The sequence below is a fragment of the Schistocerca gregaria genome, chromosome 2 (assembly GCF_023897955.1).
Source record: "Schistocerca gregaria isolate iqSchGreg1 chromosome 2, iqSchGreg1.2, whole genome shotgun sequence".
Taxonomy (NCBI): Eukaryota; Metazoa; Arthropoda; class Insecta; order Orthoptera; family Acrididae; genus Schistocerca; species Schistocerca gregaria.
The window spans coordinates 728,524,174-728,545,927 of record NC_064921.1 but is presented as its reverse complement, the minus strand read 5'-3'; the positions used below and the strand labels follow the sequence as shown (position 1 = coordinate 728,545,927).

The 21,754-nt window shown below is 42.5% G+C and overlaps 1 protein-coding gene across 6 annotated transcripts in view; it reads right to left on the bottom strand.

The window, feature by feature from the left end:
• The window catches only part of LOC126334860 (zinc finger-containing ubiquitin peptidase 1-like), a 334,584-nt gene that overhangs the window by 228,614 nt on the left and 84,216 nt on the right, over window positions 1-21,754 (bottom strand). For all 6 annotated transcript variants that reach the window (XM_049997541.1, XM_049997543.1, XM_049997544.1 and 3 more), the window contains exon 6: window positions 3,221-3,344. In XM_049997541.1, coding sequence (XP_049853498.1) covers window positions 3,221-3,344 — 124 coding nt within the window. The remainder of the gene's footprint in view (window positions 1-3,220; window positions 3,345-21,754) is intronic.

The window sequence follows — 21,754 nt, the reverse complement described above, 5'->3', positions numbered from 1 at the left end:
GGCTGATCATGGCACTGAAAGACCTTCACAAAACCCACGTTTGTGTGCCCAGTTTCTGCTCCTATTTTATCCAGGTCACTCCTAATACTATAACTTGGATTCATAGCCAGGCTGTTTACTGCTCTCCTAACTATAATTACCTGATCTTCCTTCTCAAAGACCTTGCATAGCTGACCTAAGTTTTCTGTCACCTGGCTAAGGCTAGCACTTGGTTTCACAAAACTTGTGATCTGGTACACTGTCTTTAATTTCTCCTGACACTGTTGGCCCACACCCCTCCCATGACTGATACCTATACGCAGAATTTTTCTTTTCCTTTTCTGGTTTGATCCCAACCTGTCTTTTTTTCTTTAAGCTAGTATTCTGCTATCTGCCTCAACCTACATTCAACTACATATGAATAAGGCCCTTCCTCCCCTATTTCAGATAGCAAGCCAAACTGATTTGATAACTGAATTTCAGAAGTTTTATCAAATGTTTCCCTTTTTCGCCCTCTGCTTGCTATCTTTTCCCAGCACCCAAAGTCCTTTTCCTTCCTTAACTTTCATAATTCCAAATTCGCGATTTCTAATTCAGCTTTAAGGGCAAAAATCTTTGACTCCTGTTCCACGATTCTTCTGGCCTTTCTACATAACCTACACTGCCATGGGAGATCCTCATTATCTACCCTCATTTCCTCTCCGCTGCACTCGCCCCAATGAAACTACAACCTACAGTCTATACAGAACACCCCTTCTTTCAAATTTCTACGGCAACCACCACACTTGTCACACCTGGTTTGATAGTAAAATATAACAAAGCAGAAAATAACTTCAACAACACAATAGTTTCGTAACCTATACTAATACGTAATTAAACACTAATGTAAACAAACTTATAAACTTGCATTAGAAACTTTATATTAACCACACAAATTCTGGATGAGAGACACAAATTAATTTAACTTTGAAGTCTAGTCAAAAACAAAACATCTACACTCATACGACATTTACGCCTAAGCATGTAAAGAAACTCGCGACTGCCAGCCTTTACGAAATACTAACTTTTTCATGTGATTACGTTTAGAAAAGCGAAACCTTCAATAGATTAGATAAGAAGTAAATGCACTAGTCTAAAATGTAATATTAACTAAATTAGCTCTTATTTCAATATTAATTGCTTAACTTAGTGAGAGCTTTGTACAAACGCGTCTGCCTGGCTGCAGGGCTGCATCTAAGCTATTTCCTGATAAATTCCTCCTCCCTCTGTATTTGTTTCTACTTGTGCTTCCTACTAGGCTACAATCACTTAAAACTAAAATGGTTCAGGGCACTCTCATTATGTACAGTTTCTTTATTGTCTGATGAAACAGGGTATGCCAGAAGACATTACACACTTATTTAAATTTAATTTTTTTATTTGATTATGGTATTGGAAAGAGCCTTTGAAGATGTCTTCAATGGCATAATGTGTGGCTCCTTTAGGAGTAAAGGAGAACAGCGGAAGTACTGAATCATCAACAGGCACACACAAAACAGAAAACTTACAATAAATACTTTGTCAAGATAGTGTGTGTGTGTGTGTGTGTGTGTGTGTGTGTGTGTGTGTGTGTGTGTGTGTGTGTGTGTGTGTTCATTTGTTTATTGGGGGGGGGGGGGAGGGAGGGGGGAGCACACGAACAACGAGAGGGCATATGTATTTGTACTCTAGCTCAACATGTGACAAATTCACAAAGCTTTCTCTTTTGTGAGTGCCTGTCCATGACTCAATGCTTCTACAATTCAGTGAGTTACCTACTTTACTCCTGAAATATTTACATTCTGCCAGAACATTCCTTACTGTATTTATAATGTGTGGAAATTGAGCAAATAGTAACAAGCTAACAGCATTGCAAATGACTGTTCTGTCATCATTAAAGAGGTTCCCAAATACCTGTCTTACCGTATCAAATGCGAACCAACACCTAACTCAGGTATGGTAGTATGTTATTATGGCTTTCATATCAAATGTTCAAAAATTGACCTTGGAATCAATACACACTATAAAGCAATTATGGACAGATAAACTGCATGCTGACTTATCTGGACTTGTCACAGCACAGACTTGTTGTATGACATTTCATGTCTTCAGGAAATATCAGTGTTTCCTTGTAGACCTTTTGTTTTAATTTATGCCACTGATAAGAAACCAGAGTTGTTTAGCCTTCTGAGTGTGCAAGGCATCTTGTGTTTCCTGAACACGTGAACACACAATCTGCTCCAAATATCTTGTTAAAAAGGTTTACAAGTATCTGTGAAGAAAGGGCAAGACATCAGTCAGGTTGGTAACACATGGAGTGCCTTGTATAAGATGTCTGCCCATAACTAGGGGAGCAGACCTGTTAGGAACTGTAGATAGTAACGGCTGCTTAGTGTCCCACCACTCATTTCTCTCAGCCAACATGGATCTTCAACTGAATACCAGTGTATATCATAAAGATTCATTCGGCCTGGGGTTGTGAACTATGTTTCATCCATAAACAAAATATTTCACTGAAATGACATATCACTTGGCAGTTCTAACAGAAACCATTTGGAGAACTGCAATGGACTCTGTGATGAAGTTCTTGATGGAGCAAAATGTGGAAAGAATGAAATGCATCAGACTGTAGTATTCACACGTAGTGACACGCAGATTGTGTGTTACTGCCGCTAAAGTGTTAAATGTGTTTCTCTCGTCAGCTGCTATTCTTTTTCAGTACTGTACTTTCTTCTTCATACTTCCAGTTTTTTGATTTTTGAATGATCTTTGCAAAGACATGTCAGCAGAGTTTGGTACAGTTACAAGGAATTTTACTACACAACAGCAACTCTGCTCTAATAATAACAAAGTACAGACTAATGTTTCCAAGTGCACCGGAAAACACACAAACTTTACATGTAGTATGTGTTTGCTTATATTTGGTGCAGAACGTAGATGTTTGTAAGAACAATTCTCCTGATGGCAGGTCAGTGGTTTTTAGCATTTTTATCTGGGTACTAACTGATCATCAAGTTCTGTACACGTTATGTCTTTGAAGTATCTTTCCAATGGCACATAAAATATGCATATTTACCTCTCAGTCAGTCTCATAATTCAGCAGCTATGAACATATACAATGGTTTTGTTTTCCGTTTATCTAAAAAATAAGTCATGTATCCCATATGACAAGAATAGTTTAAGGGCTAACAAAAAAATAGGAAGTGATATAGTAATGGCTTACCTGTAGCCACAGCCCCAGCCTTTATCACCATAGGTGGAGGCATAATGGTCAACAGTGGTACACATGTATGTTCTGATTACATTTGCTGAAGAAGAACTCACACCACGTATCTTAGGAACAAGACCTAAAACACAGACCAGAAGACAAATGAGTAAACATAAATGAGATGAAATATTTTTCTTCCTTATTTTTTAGTACATAAAACAGTAACCATGCCATCTCCAATCCTGAACTGCATTCCAATGTTTTCACACTTCTGTCATTGTATGTAACGACCTGTTCCATATTTCCTGTTTATATTTTCTGTGCGCTACTTCTGCCATACAGTTCATGTTATTACTTAGACAACAATGGGCATGAGGCCACTATAAGATAAGTACTGGTAACTCTTGTTATATGCCATAGTTATGTTCTGCAAAATTGCCACACATACAGTTGTTGTTGTTGTTGTCTTCAGTCCTGAGACTGGTTTGATGCAGCTCTCCATGCTACCCTATCCTGTGCAAGTTTCTTCATCTCCCAGTACTTACTGCAACCTACATCCTTTTGAATCTGCTTAGTGTATTCATCTGTTGATCTAACTCTAAATTTTTTACCCTCCACACTCTCCAATGCTAAATTTGTGATCCCTTGATGCCTCAGAACATGTCCTACCAATCGATCCCTTCTTCTAGTCAAGTTGTGCCACAAACTTCTCTTCTCCCCAATCCTATTCAATACTTCCTCATTAGTTATGTGATCTACCCATCTAATCTTCAGCATTCTTCTGTAGCACCACATTTCGAAAACTTCTACTCTCTTCTTGTCCAAACTATTTATCGTCCATGTTTCACTTCCATACATGGCTACACTCCATACAAATACTTTCAGAAATGACTTCCTGACACTTAAATCTATACTCGATGTTAACAAATTTTTCTTCTTCAGAAACGCTTTCCTTGCCATTACCAGTCTACATTCTATAACCTCTATACTTCGACCATCATCAGTTATTTTGCTCCCCAAATAGCAAAACTCCTTTACTACTTTGAGTGTCTCATTTCCTAATCTAATTCCCTCAGCATCACCTGATTTAATTCGACTAGATTCCATTACCCTCATTTGGCTTTTGTTGATGTTCGTCTTACATCCTCCATTCAAGACACTGTCCATTCCATTCAACTGCTCTTCCAAGTCCTTTGCTGTCTCTGACAGAATTACAATATCATCGGCGAACCTTAACTTTTTATTTCTCCATGGATTTTAATACCTACTCCGAATTTTTCTTTAGTTTTCTTTCCTGCTTGCTCAATATACAGATTGAATAACATCGGGGAGAGACTACAACCCTGTCTCACTCCTTTCCCAACCACTGCTTCCCTTTCATGTCCCTCGACTCTAATAACTGCCATCTGGTTTCTGTACAAATTGTAAATAGCCTTTCGCTCCCTGTACTTTACCCCTGCCACCCGCAGAATCTGAAAGAGATTATTCCAGTCAACATTGTCAAAAGCCTTCAAAAGTCTACAAATGCTAGAAACGTAGGTTTGCCTTTTCTTAATCTAGCTTCTAAGGTAAGTCGTAAGGTCAGCATTGCCTCAAGGGTTCATATATTTCTATGAAATCCAAACTGATCTTCCCCAAGGTCAGCTTCTACCAGTTTTTCCATTCGTCTGGAAAGAATTCGCATCAGTATTTTGCAGCTGCGGCTTATTAAACTGATAGTTCGGTAATTTTCACATCTGTCAACACCTGCTTTCTTTGGGATTGGAATTATTATATTCTTCTTGAAGTTTGAGGGTATTTCGCCAGTCTCATACATCTTGCTCACCAGATGGTAGAGTTTTGTCAGGACTGGCTCTCCCAAGGCTGTCAGTAGTTCTAATGGAGTGTTGCCTACTCCCGGGGCCTTGTTTCGACTTACGTCTTTCAGTGCTCTATCAAACTCTTCACGCAGTGTCATATCTCCCATTTCATCTTCATCTACATCCTCTTCCATTTCCATAATATTGTCCTCAAGTACATCACCCTTGTATGAACCTTCTACATACTCCTTCCACCTTTCTGCCTTCCCTTCTTTGCTTAGAAATGGGTTTCCATCCGAGCTCTTGATGTTCATACAAGTAGTTCTCCTATCTCCAAAGGTCTCTTTAATTTTCCTGTAGGCAGTATCTTGCTTACCCTTAGTGAGCCTCTACACCCTTACATTTGTCCTGTAGCCATCTCCGCTTAGCCATTTTGCACTTCCTGTCGATCTCATTTTCGAGACGTTTGTATTCCTTTTTGCCTGCTTCATTTACTGCATATTTTATATTTTGTCCTTTCATCAATTTAATTCAATATTTCTTCTGTCACCCAAGGATTTCTACTAGCCCTCGTCTTTTTACCTACTTGACCCTCTGCTGCCTTCACTACTTTATCCCTCAAAGCTACCCATGCTTCTTCTACAGTATTTCTTTCCCCCGTTCTTGTCAATTGTTCCCTTATGCTCTCCCTGATACTCTGTACAACCTCTGGTTTAGTCACTTTATCCAGGTCCCATCTCCTTAAATTCCCACCTTTTTGCAGTTTCTTCAGTTTTAATCTACAGGTCATAACCAATAGATTGTGGTCAGAGTCCACATCTGCCCCTGGAAATGTCCTACAATTTAAAACCTGATTCCTAAATCTCTGTCTTACCATTATATAATCTATCTGATACCTCTTAGTATCTCCAGGATTCTTCCATGTATACAACCTTCTTTTATGATTCTTGAACCAAGTGTTAGCTATGATTAAGTTGTGCTCTGTACAAAATTCTACCAGACAGCTTCCTCTTTCATTTCTTAGCCCCAATCCATAATCACCTACTATGTTTCCCTCTCTCCCTTTTCCTACTGACGAATTCCAGTCACCCATGACTATTAAATTTTCGTCCCCCTTCACTACCTGAATAATTTCTTTTATCTCATCATACATTTCTTCAATTTCTTCGTTATCTGCAGAGCTAGTTGGCATATACACTCCTGGAAATGGAAAAAAGAACACATTGACACCAGTGTGTCAGACCCACCATACTTGCTCCGGACACTGCGAGAGGGCTGTACAAGCAATGATCACACGCACGGCACAGCGGACACACCAGGAACCGCGGTGTTGGCCGTCGAATGGCGCTAGTTGCGCAGCATTTGCGCACCGCCGCCGTCAGTGTCAGCCAGTTTGCCGTGGTATACGGAGCTCCATCGCAGTCTTTAACACTGGTAGCATGCCGCGACAGCGTGAACGTGAACCGTATGTGCAGTTGACGGACTTTGAGCGAGGGCGTATAGTGGGCATGCGGGAGGCCGGGTGGACGTATTACCGAATTGTTGAACACGTGGGGCGTAAGGTCTCCACAGTACATCGATGTTGTCGCCAGTGGTCGGCGGAAGGTGCACGTGTCCGTCGACCTGGGACCGGACCGCAGCGACGCACGGATCCACGCGAAGACCGTAGGATCCTACGCAGTGCCGTAGGGGACCGCACCCCCACTTCCCAGCAAATTAGGGACACTGTTGCTCCTGGGGTATCGGCGAGGACCATTCGCAACCGTCTCCATGAAGCTGGGCTACGGTCCCGCACACCGTTAGGCCGTCTTCCGCTCACGCCCCAACATCGTGCAGCCCGCCTCCAGTGGTGTCGCGACAGGCGTGAATGGAGGAACGAATGGAGACGTGTCGTCTTCAGCGATGAGAGTCGCTTCTGCCTTGGTGCCAATGATGGTCGTCTGCGTGTTTGGCGCCGTGCAGGTGAGCGCCACAATCAGGACTGCATACGACCGAGGCACACAGCGCCAACACCCGGCATCATGGTAGGGGAGCGATCTCCTACACTAGCCATACACCTCTGGTGATCGTCGAGGGGACACTGAATAGTGCACGGTACATCCAAACCGTCATCGAACCCATCGTTCTACCATTCCTAGACCGACAAGGGAACTTGCTGTTCCAACAGGACAATGCACGTCCGCATGTATCCCGTGCCACCCAACGTGCTCTAGAAGGTGTAAGTCAACTACCCTGGCCAGCAAGATCTCCGGATCTGTCCCCCATTGAGCATGTTTGGGACTGGATGAAGCGTCGTCTCACGCGGTCTGTACGTCCAGCACGAACGCTGGTCCAACTGAGGCGCCAGGTGGAAATGGCATGGCAAGCCATTCCACAGGACTACATCCAGCATCTCTACGATCGTCTCCATGGGAGAATAGCAGCCTGCATTGCTGCGAAAGGTGAATATACACTGTACTAGTGCCGACATTGTGCATGCTCTGTTGCCTGTGTCTATGTGCCTGTGGTTCTGTCAGTGTGATCATGTGATGTATCTGACCCCAGGAATGTGTCAATAAAGTTTCCCCTTCCTGGGACAATGAATTCACGGTGTTCTTATTTCAATTTCCAGGAGTGTAGATTTGGATTACTGTTATAGGGTTGGGCTTTGTGTCTACCTTGGTCACAATAATGCGTGCACTATGTTTTTTGAAGTAGCTTACCCACACTCCTATTTTTTTATTCATTATTAAACCTACTCCTGCATTACCCCTATTTCATTTTGTATTTATAACCTGTATTCACCTGCCCAGAAGTCTTGTTCCTCCTGCCACCGAACTTCACTAATTCCCACTCTATCTAACTTTAACCTATCCATTTCCCTTTTTAAATTTTCTAACCTACCTGCCCGATTAAGGGATCTGACATTCCACGCTCCGATCCGTAGAACGCCAGTTTTCTTTCTCCTGATAACGACGTCCTCTTGAGTAGTCCCCGCCCGGAGATTCGAATGGGGGACTATTTTACCTCCGCAATATTTTACCCAAGAGGACCGCCATCATCATTTATCCATACAGTAAAGCTGCAGGCCCTTGGGAAAAATTAAGGCCGTAGTTTCCCCTTGCTTTCAGCCGTTCACAATACCAGCACAGCAAGGCCGTTTTTGTTAGTCTTACAAGGCCAGAGCAGTCAATCATCCAGACTGTTGCCCCTGCAACTACTGAAAAGGCTGCTGCCCTTCATCAGGAACCATACGTTTGTCTGGCCTCTCAACAGATACCCCTCCGTTGTGGTTGCACCTACGGTACGGCACGCAAGCCTCCCCACCAACAGCAAGGTCTATGGTTCATGTGGAGCGGGGTGGGGAGGTGGGGGTGGGGGGAGGGGGGACACATACAGTAATCATGTATATCAATTATTGTTTCTGTTAAACACATTTTAACACAAAATTTACACACTTGAAACTTTTAACTCCAAAACACTTATTTTAGTGTATTCTTCATCTCCAGTGAACTCCCAGCCTGATCTTTCCACAACCCTTAAGTACCCTAGGATTTTGAGAGAAAAGAAGGGTGCATCAGGCCTTGGCAGTCGTAACTTCACGTATTGTTTTTTCTTCAATTGAAATGCATGTGCAGCTAGGTATTAGTTTCCAAATAAGCGCATTTCGTCAAAGTTGAAAACCTGCTTTGCAATATAGCCCTTCTCTGTAACAATTTCTTTACAAACAAATCTACGGCACAAACATTGCATGTGCGGCCAGATGTTAGTTTCCAAAATAAACTTGTTTCATCAAAGTTGAGAACCTTCTTTGCAGTACAGCCCTTCTGTCACAATTTCTTTACAGACAAATCTGTGGCACAAACATAGGCACCCTCTTATGCCAACCTGTTTATGGGCCATCTGGAGGAAATCTTTCTATACTGCCAAAATTCCCAACCACTAGTCTGGTTCAGGTTCATCGATATTATCTTCATGATCTGGGCTCAGGGCCAAGACATCCTAAACACATTCCTTCACAATCTCAAAATCATTTCTCCCATCTGCTTCATCTGGTCCTCCTTTAACCGACAGGCTACCTTCCTGGAAATTGACCTCCATTTCGCTGATAGCTCCATTCACACCTCTGTCCACATTAAACTCACTAACCACCAATAGTACAGGCATTTTGATAGCTGCCATTCCATCCCCACCAAAAAATCCCTCCCACACAGACTAGCTACCTGCTGACTGCATATCTGCAGTGACGAGAATTCCCTTGCTGAGGCCTTACAAAGGCCTTCACAGAAAAGTAATAGCCCCTTCCTCTCCCAATGGAAACCACTTCTACACACAGATTTCCTGTGCCATATCCTCACGCACTCCTAATCCTCTCACCTCCCCCAAGAATCGGCTACAAAGGAGCATCCCCCTCGTCACCCAATATTGCACTGGACTGGAACAACTAAACCATATGCTTCATCAGGGCTTTGATTATCTCTCATACAGCCCTGAATTGTGGGACATCTTATCCAAGATCTTCCTGCCCTTGCTAAAGTTGTGTTCCGTCAGCCACCCAACCTACACAATATCCTAGTTCATCCCTATGCCATGTCCTCTCCCAACCCCTTGCCACAGGGATATGATCGCAGTGGCAGACCAAGGTGCAAGACCTGCCCAATTCACCCATCCAGCATCTCCTACTCAAGTCCTGTCGCATGCTTATCCTATGCCATCAGTGGCTGGACCACCTGTGAAAGCAGCCATGTCATTTACAAGCTAATTATGGGTTGGTTACCGAAGCGAGATGCTATACTCCCATTCTGTGTTTTATGGTTACTCAGTACAAATTCTTGAGAAGCTACTGGATCTAAATTTGAATGTGGATGCTTCCTTTGATAATCGTTGTTACAACTTTTCTTATTGTACTGGTGTATTGCTGTGTTTGCCTCATGTTTTTTAAAATAATTTCCACAATTTCTTTTATCGTTCGAACTTTCATTTTGGTGTAAAGTTTCGTTGCGGTCCTTATTTATTGCATCAAGTGTGTCAACAAGAGACAACAACTCTTTATCATTTTCCAACCACTACATAAGATGTCTTTTCTCGTATAGATTAGCAATCATCTAATTAAAATATGTCCTAACCCTTCTTTTTCCACTGGCTTATCTAAATACTTTGCTCATGTTAAATGCCAGTCGAAATATTTCCTCGTAGTATCCCAAGTATTGTTATAATATTTTGGGTCCCACAGATCTGATATTAACTTTTCTCGAGCACTGGCACACCAGTACTTCTCTTTAAATTTCTTTTGAAAGTCTCCCCCAAGAGGAAAAATTCTCAATATTTACTGTTCCCCATTCTGAGGCTTCCCCTAGAAGGTATCCCACAGCAAATTCGATCTTCGTGGAATCTTCCCAATTTTTTGGTAAAGCTTGGTTAAATTTTTTTAAGAAATGGGTCGAATGTACATCTCTGTGTGACCTTAAAATTAGGGAATTGTCTAGATAACCCTGAATTAGCTCCCCATTACAAATCAGTCACCACTTCACTAGTCAATACATTAGGTGAAGTTACCCTTTTCTCTACTTTATCTTGGATAAGCTTAATTTCTCTCCACAGGTCATCCATACCCTTTCTGGTACCACTAAGCTCGGAAGAAGGAATAGGCGATACATTTCCGGATGTTATTCTCTCCGTAACCTTTCGATCTATAATTTCTCCAAATTGTTCCTCCAAACTAATTACATTTATAATATCAGAGTTAGCTATTTTCTCTTTGAAATTTCTTTCTACATTATCTACCCTTGTATTGACACCTGTAATTTGTGACTAAATAACTGAAATTGATTCATTCTGCTTATCTACTCTCTCTTTCAAAGCATTCAACCTCTGTCTTACATAATTATATTTAATATTGTACACCTTTTCAAAGGATCCTAATTTTTCAATAAGTTCACATTCTACATTGTTATGTTTGTTCTCAATGATAAGTTCTAACCTTTTCGACAAATCTTGAAAAGTGTTACTCTGTTTCTGACTAAGGTCAGTAAACATATGATTTATATGAGTGGTCAAAGAATTTGTCAACTCGCTCTTTAAATCTACTTTTAAATTCTCTACTTTATTACTTATAGTGTCGAACTCAGTCTTCAAAGCACCCATACCTTCACATAGATTACTAAATTCTTTGCTTTGAGAGTCAACTTCGCCATTTGAATATTTAGTGTTTCACTCTGAGCATTTAAAGCTTCACTCTGGGTATTTAATCGAGAACTTAATGAGTTTAACTTAAGACTCTGAGCTTTGATTAAATTAATCAACTCAGCCCAGTCTGGCAATTATTTGCTAATTTCCTTGGCCATAGCTGGGTCTTGAGTTTCCCCACCACTTTGTACTAAAGTAATCAAGTTTTGTTTCACGCTCACCCATGGTAGAATTCGCGTTGCGTAGGTGAGCGGATGTGGAGACCGGACAGCACCAGTGAACAGCAGCTGGTGCCGGTGGCGTCTGCGTCCCCGCAATGTGTGCAAGAGCAGTATACTCCCCGCACTGGATCTCCTTGGTTGAAGTGTTCTATGCGTATTTCTTCTTAGACAAATACATCGAAATATTCTTTACTATTTTTATTGTTGTGAGTTTTTCATTTCTTCACATTCTTTCCCTTCAAATTTTGCTCCATTGGATACTTGAACATATTCCAATTTCTCGGAGTAATTCCCTTGTCTTATTATTTTTGGTTGCTATGGCAATGCATAACAGCTTCTTCTCTCATTTCTGATTTAAATTCCTGTTTTCTTGGTCCTTTCACACAAGTTGTCATGTTGTAACGACTTAAAAGTGTGAGTGTGGATCTGGCTTATATCGGTTTATTCCCCCAAACCACCTTCCACTTCTTTATGAGGTGACTTACTTGGAACTTGCAGCCACTCTTCTTTACTGGCTAGCCGGCTACTGGGAACCCTCTTGACTTCTTCTGCATAGAATAACACTAGGTACAGGAATTTTTAGACTCTTTCTACTTATGAAACAAGTAGACATACAAACTTTACTTTTCATCAATTAATGATGTATTTAACATCTGTACACAATGAAGCTCTCACTTTCCACATAAATATGTAACTTCCTGTAAGACTCTCATACAGCCGAACGTCAGAAACAAATTGGGTTACAGTTAAAAGAAAGGTGGGTTGGGTTGGGGTTGTTTGGGGGAGGCGACCAGACAGCGAGGTCACCGGTGTCATCGGATGAGGGAAGGTCTGGGATGGAAGTCGGCCTTGCCCTTTCAAAGGAACCATCCCGGCATTTGCCTAGAGCAATTTAGGGAAATCACGGATGCATGACTGAACCATCGCCCTCCCGAGTACGAGTCCAGTGTGCTAGCCACTGCGCCACATCGCTCGGTGTTAGAAAGTTGACTTAGATACCATAGCTTCTCTTAACATGAATCAGAAAATAAGTTTTGCCTATAGCAAGCTTATGTCAGGAGTTTCCAAAAGTTATTTTTCAACTGCCCTTGTTTTCGTAACAATAGTCAGTGACACAAAAAGCACAGAGCTGCATATAAGCTCCATGGTTCTTCCATACACACTCACTAAAACATCTATGGATTGCCTGACCGGTACTTGTCAGTAGCATTCGTCCACCGTGTCTACTTCTTCCCGCAGCTGATTTTAAATCTGCACACACAACGATGTGACTCGCAGTAAGTAGGATTCTACTGTCCCATACTCATATCCAGAATATCACGTGTTCAAGACAGTAGAAGGCTGAGTGGTTCCAGAATTTACACAGAAATTCTCGAATGACTACATTGGTTGCATTGTTGTCACAAATGAAGAAACATGAGTGAGTGTAAATATGCTGCTTTCTCATTACACAAGGAATATAGTTCAATGTAGGTGAATAGATAAAAAATATACTCATCAAGCTATGTCAGGAGAACACACATTTAAAATCACTGAAATTTGTCAGCTTTCTAAGCCAGTGGCTCCTTCTGGCAAAAGGGTTGAAGGCAAAGGACGTGTATGATGAAAAAAGACTGGTGAGGTTTAGAAAACGGGGAGAGTTCAGAAAAGTTGCGTAGAACTCCAGGGCAGGGGAGAAGTACCATACAGGATGAGAAAGATAAACTGATTGTTGAGGACTGCACTGCATGAGATTTGAAAACCTGAGAGCTTAAAGTTGGAAGACAGGGCAATATGCAGACAGAGATTAAACATCATGCAAAAGTTAATAAGAGGAGAAAACTAAGTGAATTGTATGTCATAGAGGTGGGGGCAGAAAACTAATAGGGAGTGGAGAATGGAACAGTTACTAAGAAGAAATGCGGAGACTGAAGAAATTAACACAAATTACGGCCAGCTGGGTGGCGAGTGCAAAGGACATGTTGGAAGACTCGTTCTCAACTGCGAAGTTCTGAGGAACTGATGTCTGAGAGAAGAATCCAGATGGCACATGTGGTGAAATGGGCATAGTGTAGAGCATGCTTTGAAACAGGATACTGTGTGTTGTCAGTACACACCATCTGCCTATGTCCATTTACCTGAGGTGATAACTTTGTGATAGTCATGTCACTGTGTACGGCCAAACAGTATTCACATAACATCTGGTGCATGATGTCTCAATTCATCTGTGGCTCTCCCTCTGACAGTATATGCTTGCTAGATACAGGGCTGATATAGGTGATGTTAGGAAACTGTATGAGGCACGTCTTACGTGGGGGACAATCACAACGGTAATCGCCGTAGCGTAAGGAAACAGGTGTAGAAGGAGCATAGGGTCTAACAAGGATATTGCAAAGATTTTGATGGTGACAAAAAGCTATTCTAAGCACGGTGGGCAAATTGTCAGACAGAATGGGCATCATTTCCAGCCTGGATTTTAAGAAGTCATAGCCTTGTCGAAGTAACTGATTGATACATTCAAGGGATGGATAATACAGAGTGACAAGACATGTGCCTCTAAGCTGTTTTTGAGGGACCAGCAGTACCAGGATTGGATGTGATGACCAGGGAAATCTGCTTTTGAATTAGGTAGCTGGAGTAATTATGGCCAGTGAAAGCTGAGGTGAGAATGGTGGCGTAATTCTGTGAGGAATCCACATCTGAAGAAATACGTTTGCCTTACATGCCAAGTCCATAGGGGAGGGAACATTTGTAATTTAAGAACTGTTGGTCGTCCGTAGGTTTAATGTGAATAGAAGAGTGTACCTGACAACACCAAGGAAAGTAGCATGAGAATAGGACCAAGTGATATTTAACTGGGAGAATGCATTTACTGATTCCAAGAATTTTAACATGTCAGTCTAATCATGAGACCGTATGGCAGAGACGTCAATGTCTATTAACTTGTGCTGACGTTGCATCAGTAATCTCTGTCTTGTGTATTACCCTATCTTCCATCTTCAAGCTCTCAGGTTTTCAAATATCATCTGGTGCAGTCCCCAACAATCAGTCTTTCCTTCTCATTCCATCCAGTGAGTCTCCCTTGAACCCAGTTCGAGGTGAATTTTCTGAACTTTTCCATTCATAATCCTCTACCTTCACGTTCAACCCTTCTGCCAGAAGGAGGAGCCACAGGCTCCTAAAGCTTACACATTTCTATACCTTTATATGTTGCTCTTGTGCTGCCACTTCATGAGTAGGTTTTTTATCCATCCAGTAAAACAAGATCTATATCACATTAATACTGAGCTTGAAACTTCATAGTAAATAACATACCATATGAAGTGAATCTTGTAGACTCAGCAGGCTTCTAGATGCACACCTTATTACACAATCTCAGCATGTGCATAGCTTAATTAAAATTGAGGCTGCTATTCACTGACAGCCACCTGTATATGTCGTAGAGAACAAACAATGCCCTCCATAATAATGACATGTAAGACTAGCAGTGTGTATATTTAGCATGGATGTACAAGCAGTGCATCAGTGCTTCAAATTCAGGGTGCTCTATTCCTTAGCTAATTATGTTGATGTAATAAAGAAAGCAGGATGTGGCATTATAAAGACCTCTGAAGTTTTGTACTACAAATCAATTCATCTGGAGAATAACGTAGTAGAAAAATTATTACAGATGTACTAAGTCAGAGGTCTAATCCACCTGTGGGTATTGAATATGAATTACGATTTTTAAGAGGATTGGAAATTACTTCCCAGACATTTCAATGTAGTCATCAGAGATTGGAAAAAAACGGCTGCACACTGGAACAGTTGTGATTTCTGCACAAAAACTTCTAAAAAATCAGTCACACTATGAAACTGAGGAGACGTCAGTTCCTGTGCAAGCAGTTGACACTAAAGACAAAGGATGAGTTGCTGGTTTCGGAGACAGTCTACACTATCGATGGAAAGGTTTGTTAGATATTCTATTTTCTTGTTTTATTATGACTTAGTGTGTGGGCAATAAACAGTTATGCAGTGTGAATTGTTGAGTCCATGATTTTTATATGGAAATTATTCTTGTTGACAAACTACCCACAGTGATGACTCTGACATGATTTGTTGAAGAGGAAGTTCAGAACTGAGGATTCCAACCCCTGTCCCCCATTCAGTAATGTTATATGCAATAGCACAAATTCCAAAGATGAACTTAAAATGGAACAAACCGCATCTCTAGCTATGCCGCAATATGCAGCCACTGACATAAATTGGCAAAATGTGTATTCCACAACCCATTTTGGTCATGTCAAATTTCTGCTGTTCTGGCTGAATTGCCACTGACATGGTACACATGCATAAAATGTATTTTTTAACAACATGGACTGCACACATCACTGACACATACATAATCATGGATGCACATTTAGAAGGAGCAGTGATTGAAGAAATGGAACACGTTCTGCCACAGTACTGCTACACATCACTAAAGGAGGATCTCATGCAACATTATGCACTGTTGCTGAAGCTTTGGATGCAGATAGCTTCTAACGACAAGCAGCTAGGCAACAGATCACTATACCAAATGTTGTGAGCTTTACGTTTCTTAGCTGTCCCTGGTCTGCTGCCTAAACAGTTGCTGCACATGCAATCATTTCATGAGTTACCAGTTGTTACCCATTCATTTTTCATTGCAGACATTGGGAGATAATGCTGACACAGTATCGAGCATCCTGCTAAAGTTCTAGCGTGAGTTAAACTTGAAAGCACAACTGACAGTGGTCACAGTATGTGGGTTGAAGCAGCAAATGTCACCTCTAGCACCGAAACACATACAGTGAGTACAGATGCACCAATACAGGAGTAAAGTGTGGACCTGTTACAGGCTCAAATTGTGCACCTGAACTTAAGGCTACTGACACAGCAGCACAAATTCTGATGCCACTATGAGAGCCATCCCAAGCAGCAGATGACCAGTGTAGATTTGATATGACTACTGACCAATGATGCTGGTATCACAGATGTTTTGGTGACACAACTTGCCAATTCACCTGTACCTGCTTTTACCCAAACACAACAGACAGATGTTGGAGGATGCCGATGTTTGTCATCAGAAATGTGTGCTTCTGCAACTGAAGCATAAAAGGCAGTATGCTAACACAACCCACTGTCGGTGTACTACCAGTCTAGAGATTATTCATGTATGACTGCATCTCTGACAAAGATTTTCTTGTATATTCTGGGTATGAGGTGACAGAGTGTGTACCCCAAACAGCTGAGTGCTGTACCTGCCTCACTGATGTGGCATATACTGACCTCAGAGAACTATTTGTGCACTGAAACTCACGGTAAACAGAAAATGACATTGGATTTGGGTCTTCAATATGAACTTAACCTGGAGATCTATTATTGGCAATGGCACCAGCCCTATACTAAGCGTGGATTTTTGTGCCTCATTTTCACCTGTCCTGGGATTTAGTGAAGCATTATTTACTTACAGAGAAATGCAGTGCTCATCATCAACCATGTTATCTACACTGGTAAATGAGGAGTTGACTATGCTGATACAATAGTGGGGAACACAACACTGTCCGCGGCTCTTGAAATGTTTCTTTCTTCCCCCCCCCCCCCCCCCCCCCCCCTCCCCTTTTTGGCCTCATAGTGCAAGAATTTCCAGCGTTGACCCAACAGGTCGCCACCAATGCGAAGTGCCACCACCACAGTGCAACTTATATGGATACTACCTGGTCATTGTAGCTCGTCCAAGGGGGCTTCCACCACACAAGCTCCTGGCAGCACTATCAGATATCAAGGAGCTGTTGAAAGCAGCAGATAGTTCTTGGAAATCCTCACTACACATGGCACTTCAAAAATACGGCTCCTGGTGATTATACAGGGATTACAAGGCACACAATGCCTGCACAATTCCCAACTTTTACGCTATGCCTAACAGGACTGACTGACAGTGCTATCACTCAGTCTTGAGTGTTCAACGTACTCAATTTTGCAAAGGCATTCACGCAAATTCTGTTGGTGCTAGAGAATGTATTGGAAACTGCAGTCATAACACCTTTTGGGCTTATGCAGTAAAGATTCTTGCAGTTTGGGTTGCACATAGATGTGGCACAGTTTTATACATGAAGTACTGATAGGTTGCCAGACCTACTTTCTTACATGAACGATTTCCTCATATATTTGCCTACAGTTGAGGAGCATGTGACTCATTCACAGCAGATTTTTCAGCATCTACAGCGATACTCAGATATAAGTAATTACTAATACAAAGATAAAACAATGGGAAATACTGGATGGAATGTGTAGGCATTACCTACAAACAAATCTGGGGTACAGCTACGGGCACGTGCAGGGCACCATCCTATGCCAACCTATTCATAGGTCATCTAGAGGAATCCTTCCTAAAAACCCAGAATCTTAAACCTGTCACCTATTTCAGATTCACTGATGACATCTTTGCTATGGATTGAAGGTGAGGACACCCTAGCCACATTCCTCTAGAACCTCAACAACTTCTCCCCCATTTGCTCCACCTGGTCTTACTCAACCCAACAAGCTACCTTTCTAGATGTGACTTCTACCTCAGAGATGGCTACATCAGTACCTCCATCCATGTCAAACCTACTAACCACCATCAATACCTCATTTCGACAGCTGCCACCCATTCCATATCAAGAAGCCCCTTCCATACAGCCTTGCCTCCCGTAGTCATCGCATCTTCAGTGACAAGCAGTCCCTCTCGAAATATACTGAGTGTCTCACTGAGGCCTTCACTGACTGTAGTTACCTTCCCAACCTAGTACAAAAACAAATCTCTCATGCCTTACCTTTCCAGTCTCCTACCACCTCCCAAAGTCCTATGGTCCGGCCACAGAGGAGCAATCGCCCCGTAACTCAGTACCACCCAGGACTGGAGCAAATGAATTACGTTCTCCGCCAGGGTTTTGATTACCTCTTGTCGTGCCCTGAAATGAGAAATGTCCTGCCCACTATCCTTCCCACCCCTCCCACAGTGGTATTCCCCCCGTCCACCGAACCTACACAATATACTTGTCAATTCTTACATAACCCCTGCTCCCAATCCCTTACTTCATGGCTCATACCCCTGTAATAGATCTAGATGCAAGAGCTGTCCCACACATTCTCCCACCACCACCTACTTCAGTCCAGTCACTAACATCACATATCCCATGAAAGGCAGGGCTTTGTGTGAAACCAGTCATGTGGTCTACAAGCTAAGTTGCAACCACTGTACTGCTTTCTTTGTAGGCATGACAACCAACAAGCTGTCTGCATGAATGGCCACCGACAAAGTGTGGCCAAGAAACTAGTGGACCAATATTCTTCATTTCATATGACTGCTTCACAGCCTCTCCCATATGGATCCTTCAACCAATACCAGCTTTTCTGAATTGCGCAGGTGGGAACTTTCCCTGCAATACATCCTACATTCGGCCATTTTATTTCTCTGCTTTCCTGCTACTCTGCTACTCCCCCCCCCCCCCCCCCCCTCCAACTCTGCCCTGCCCTTCATCTAACCTGTAGCACTTCACTGTCTGCCAGCCCCACCATACTATACCTCTCCCTCCTCACACCAGTTTCCTCCTTGCCCCCACCTAGTCGCCACTCCCATCCTGCACTGGTGCTGCAGCTCACCGTGTGGTTTCTGTTTTTTGTTGCCTGAGACTGCAGTTTTTGTGTGTGTGTGTTTGTGTGTGTGTGTGTGTGTGTGTGTGTGTGTGTGTGTGTGTGTATGTGCACGCGTGTGTGTATTGTTGACGAAGGCCCATCGCCGAAATCATTATTTGTGAGAGTCTTTTTCTTGTGCCTATCTGCCACTCAGCATCTTCACTATATGATTATTAATAATGCAAAGAGAGTTTTCGAAAAATGAGAGGTGCAGTTTTGGGATATGTAGTCTCAGCTGGTCTGTCACTGCCTTCTGAATCTGTGGCAGCAGTGCAAGATATACTTTTGCTGACAACCTGCAGAGGATTGCACAGATTTTTGGGAATGATAAATTACTTCTGGCGACATCTTCTCGGGCTAGAAATTCAGCAGGAAATACTTACTCCCCTGTTCTCAGCTAAGAAAACAACTAGTATGAAACTTCCTGGCAGATTAAAACTGTGTGCCCGACCGAGACTCGAACTCGGGACCTTTGCCTTTCGCAGGCAAGTGCTCTACCACTTGAGCTACCGAAGCACGACTCACGCCCGGTCCTCACATCTTTATTTCTGCCAGTATCTCGTTTCCTACCTTCCAAACTTTACAGAAGCTTTCCTGCGAAGGACGTGATAGACGTGAGCCAAAATGTGAACGGCACAGCACTGCAACAGAGAGTGGCTGGTCAATGACGGCCACATGCCTTTTACTCACAGAACCTCTTATAAAGGCAAAGGTCCCGAGTTCGAGTCTCAGTCGGGCACACAGTTTTAATCTGCCAGGAAGTTTCATATCAGCGCACACTCTGCTGTAGAGTAAAAATCTCATTCTGAATACAACTGGTAGTTGGAAGATACCTAGGGTTCCAGAGAGCGAAGCAGCATTATGGACGTGAACCAAAATGTGATAGGCACAGCACTGCAACAGAGAGTGGCTGGTCAATGACGACCACATGCCTTTTACTCACAGAACCTCTTATACCACAGCAGAAAAAATGGAGTGCTATCGATCGTGAATTGCTGGCAATCTACATACAATATTAACTATTTTTGAATGTCTGTGGAAGGAAAACATTTTACAATTTTTGCTGACCACAAACCACTAACTTGTTTCTTCCAAAGCACAATGGATTATGGCTAAAGAATATATAGATAAGAGGAATATATAGCCCTATTTACAACCCGTATGTGTGTCGTTTCAGCTATATCCAACTGTCACAGACTGCCTGTCCCAAAACTGCAAAAGCTTACAGGTGGTGTCGTGCGATGCGATAGCGACCAAACAACATGAGTACACAGTGCTGCAGCACTTGCTCCAAAGAGAACAGACAGCCCTGTAGCTGTAATGTATTTCAGTCCCAAATTGTGCCATGAGTATCTTGTGTGACACATTGGAGGCAAACAACACCCATACATTCCTATACAATTTTAGTACAGTTTTCTGAGCACTGAATAATTTGGCTCATCCAGGCATTAGCAAAGTTAGTGACAACGAAGATGGCATGGACAGAAATAAAGAGGACCTGCAGAGCTTGGATGTCCCCTGCTCCAACTGCCAACACAGCAAATTCAGCTGACGGGCCTTGACACCAGTTCATCATTTTCCAATGCTAAAAGCAAGGTTTTCATATACACATGTAGACATAATACAGCCATTACCTTATTCTGCTTGTCACTCTTATCTAACTACTGTAGTAGATCATTTTCTGGGTGGCAAAAGCTACCCCCGTACCAGTCATCTCCACAGAGGTGTTAATGCTTATATGGTTTTTGAGGTCAGGCATTCCTCAAACCATTATGACTAATCGCAGACACCAGTTCAAGTCACAGCTGTTTAATGAGATCCTTCAATTAAGTGGCTGCTACCATCTTCGCAGCACTAGCTAGCATCCTGCTAGTAATATGCTCACATCAGTAAAGGAGACTCTGCAATCTTCACCAACCCAAATGGTCTACAGTGAACAGTTGTGAGTGTCAGGTGAACTCGTATCAGTAAGAGACAGTGATACAGTTCGCAAGACAGTTCAGCTCCCAGATGCTTTAGCGCATCCAGCCCCACTTGTCAGTCACAAAGAGAGAAAGGGTTTCATCCATAAGTCATCCATAAGGATCTGCTTGCAGCGTCACATGTATGATTCAGAGTCGATACCATGCACCCACTATATACTGGTCCCAGCAGGGTGCATTTGAAAGAGGAGAACACTTTCAGTACTGACCAGAACAGCAGACAGAAAACAGTCTCCACAGATCATCTAAAGCCTGTACAACTCTACAAGAAGGAACCTCCACAGCACTGTCCTATCAGTTTTCCACCAAACTGCGCTGAATCTACAATGTCAAGTAACACTGCAGCTGTCCTGGAAACTGCACAGGCCATCATTGATTTGCCAGCTGCTGGCACCCTCCCCCCCCCCTCTCTCCCCCCCTCAACCCACCAGCTGATCATCAAAAGGCATTTTTTATTCCTGGAGCAACCACTATAATAAGGCACGGAGGGGGGGGGGGGGGGGGGGGGGGGCTGCTGTTGTGGTTACATCAGTTCCCGTGCAAGTAGCTGAACAAGAAATAGAAAATGAACCGCTGGTTTTGCAGTGTGGCTTTATTATCGACAGAGTGTTTTGTCAGGTATTCTTTCTATTTCTTTGAACATAATGAATAATCATCGTCTCCACAGTTTTTATATGGTAACTTTTTATGGCTGACAAATTAACCACGAGATTGTAGTCCTTTTTA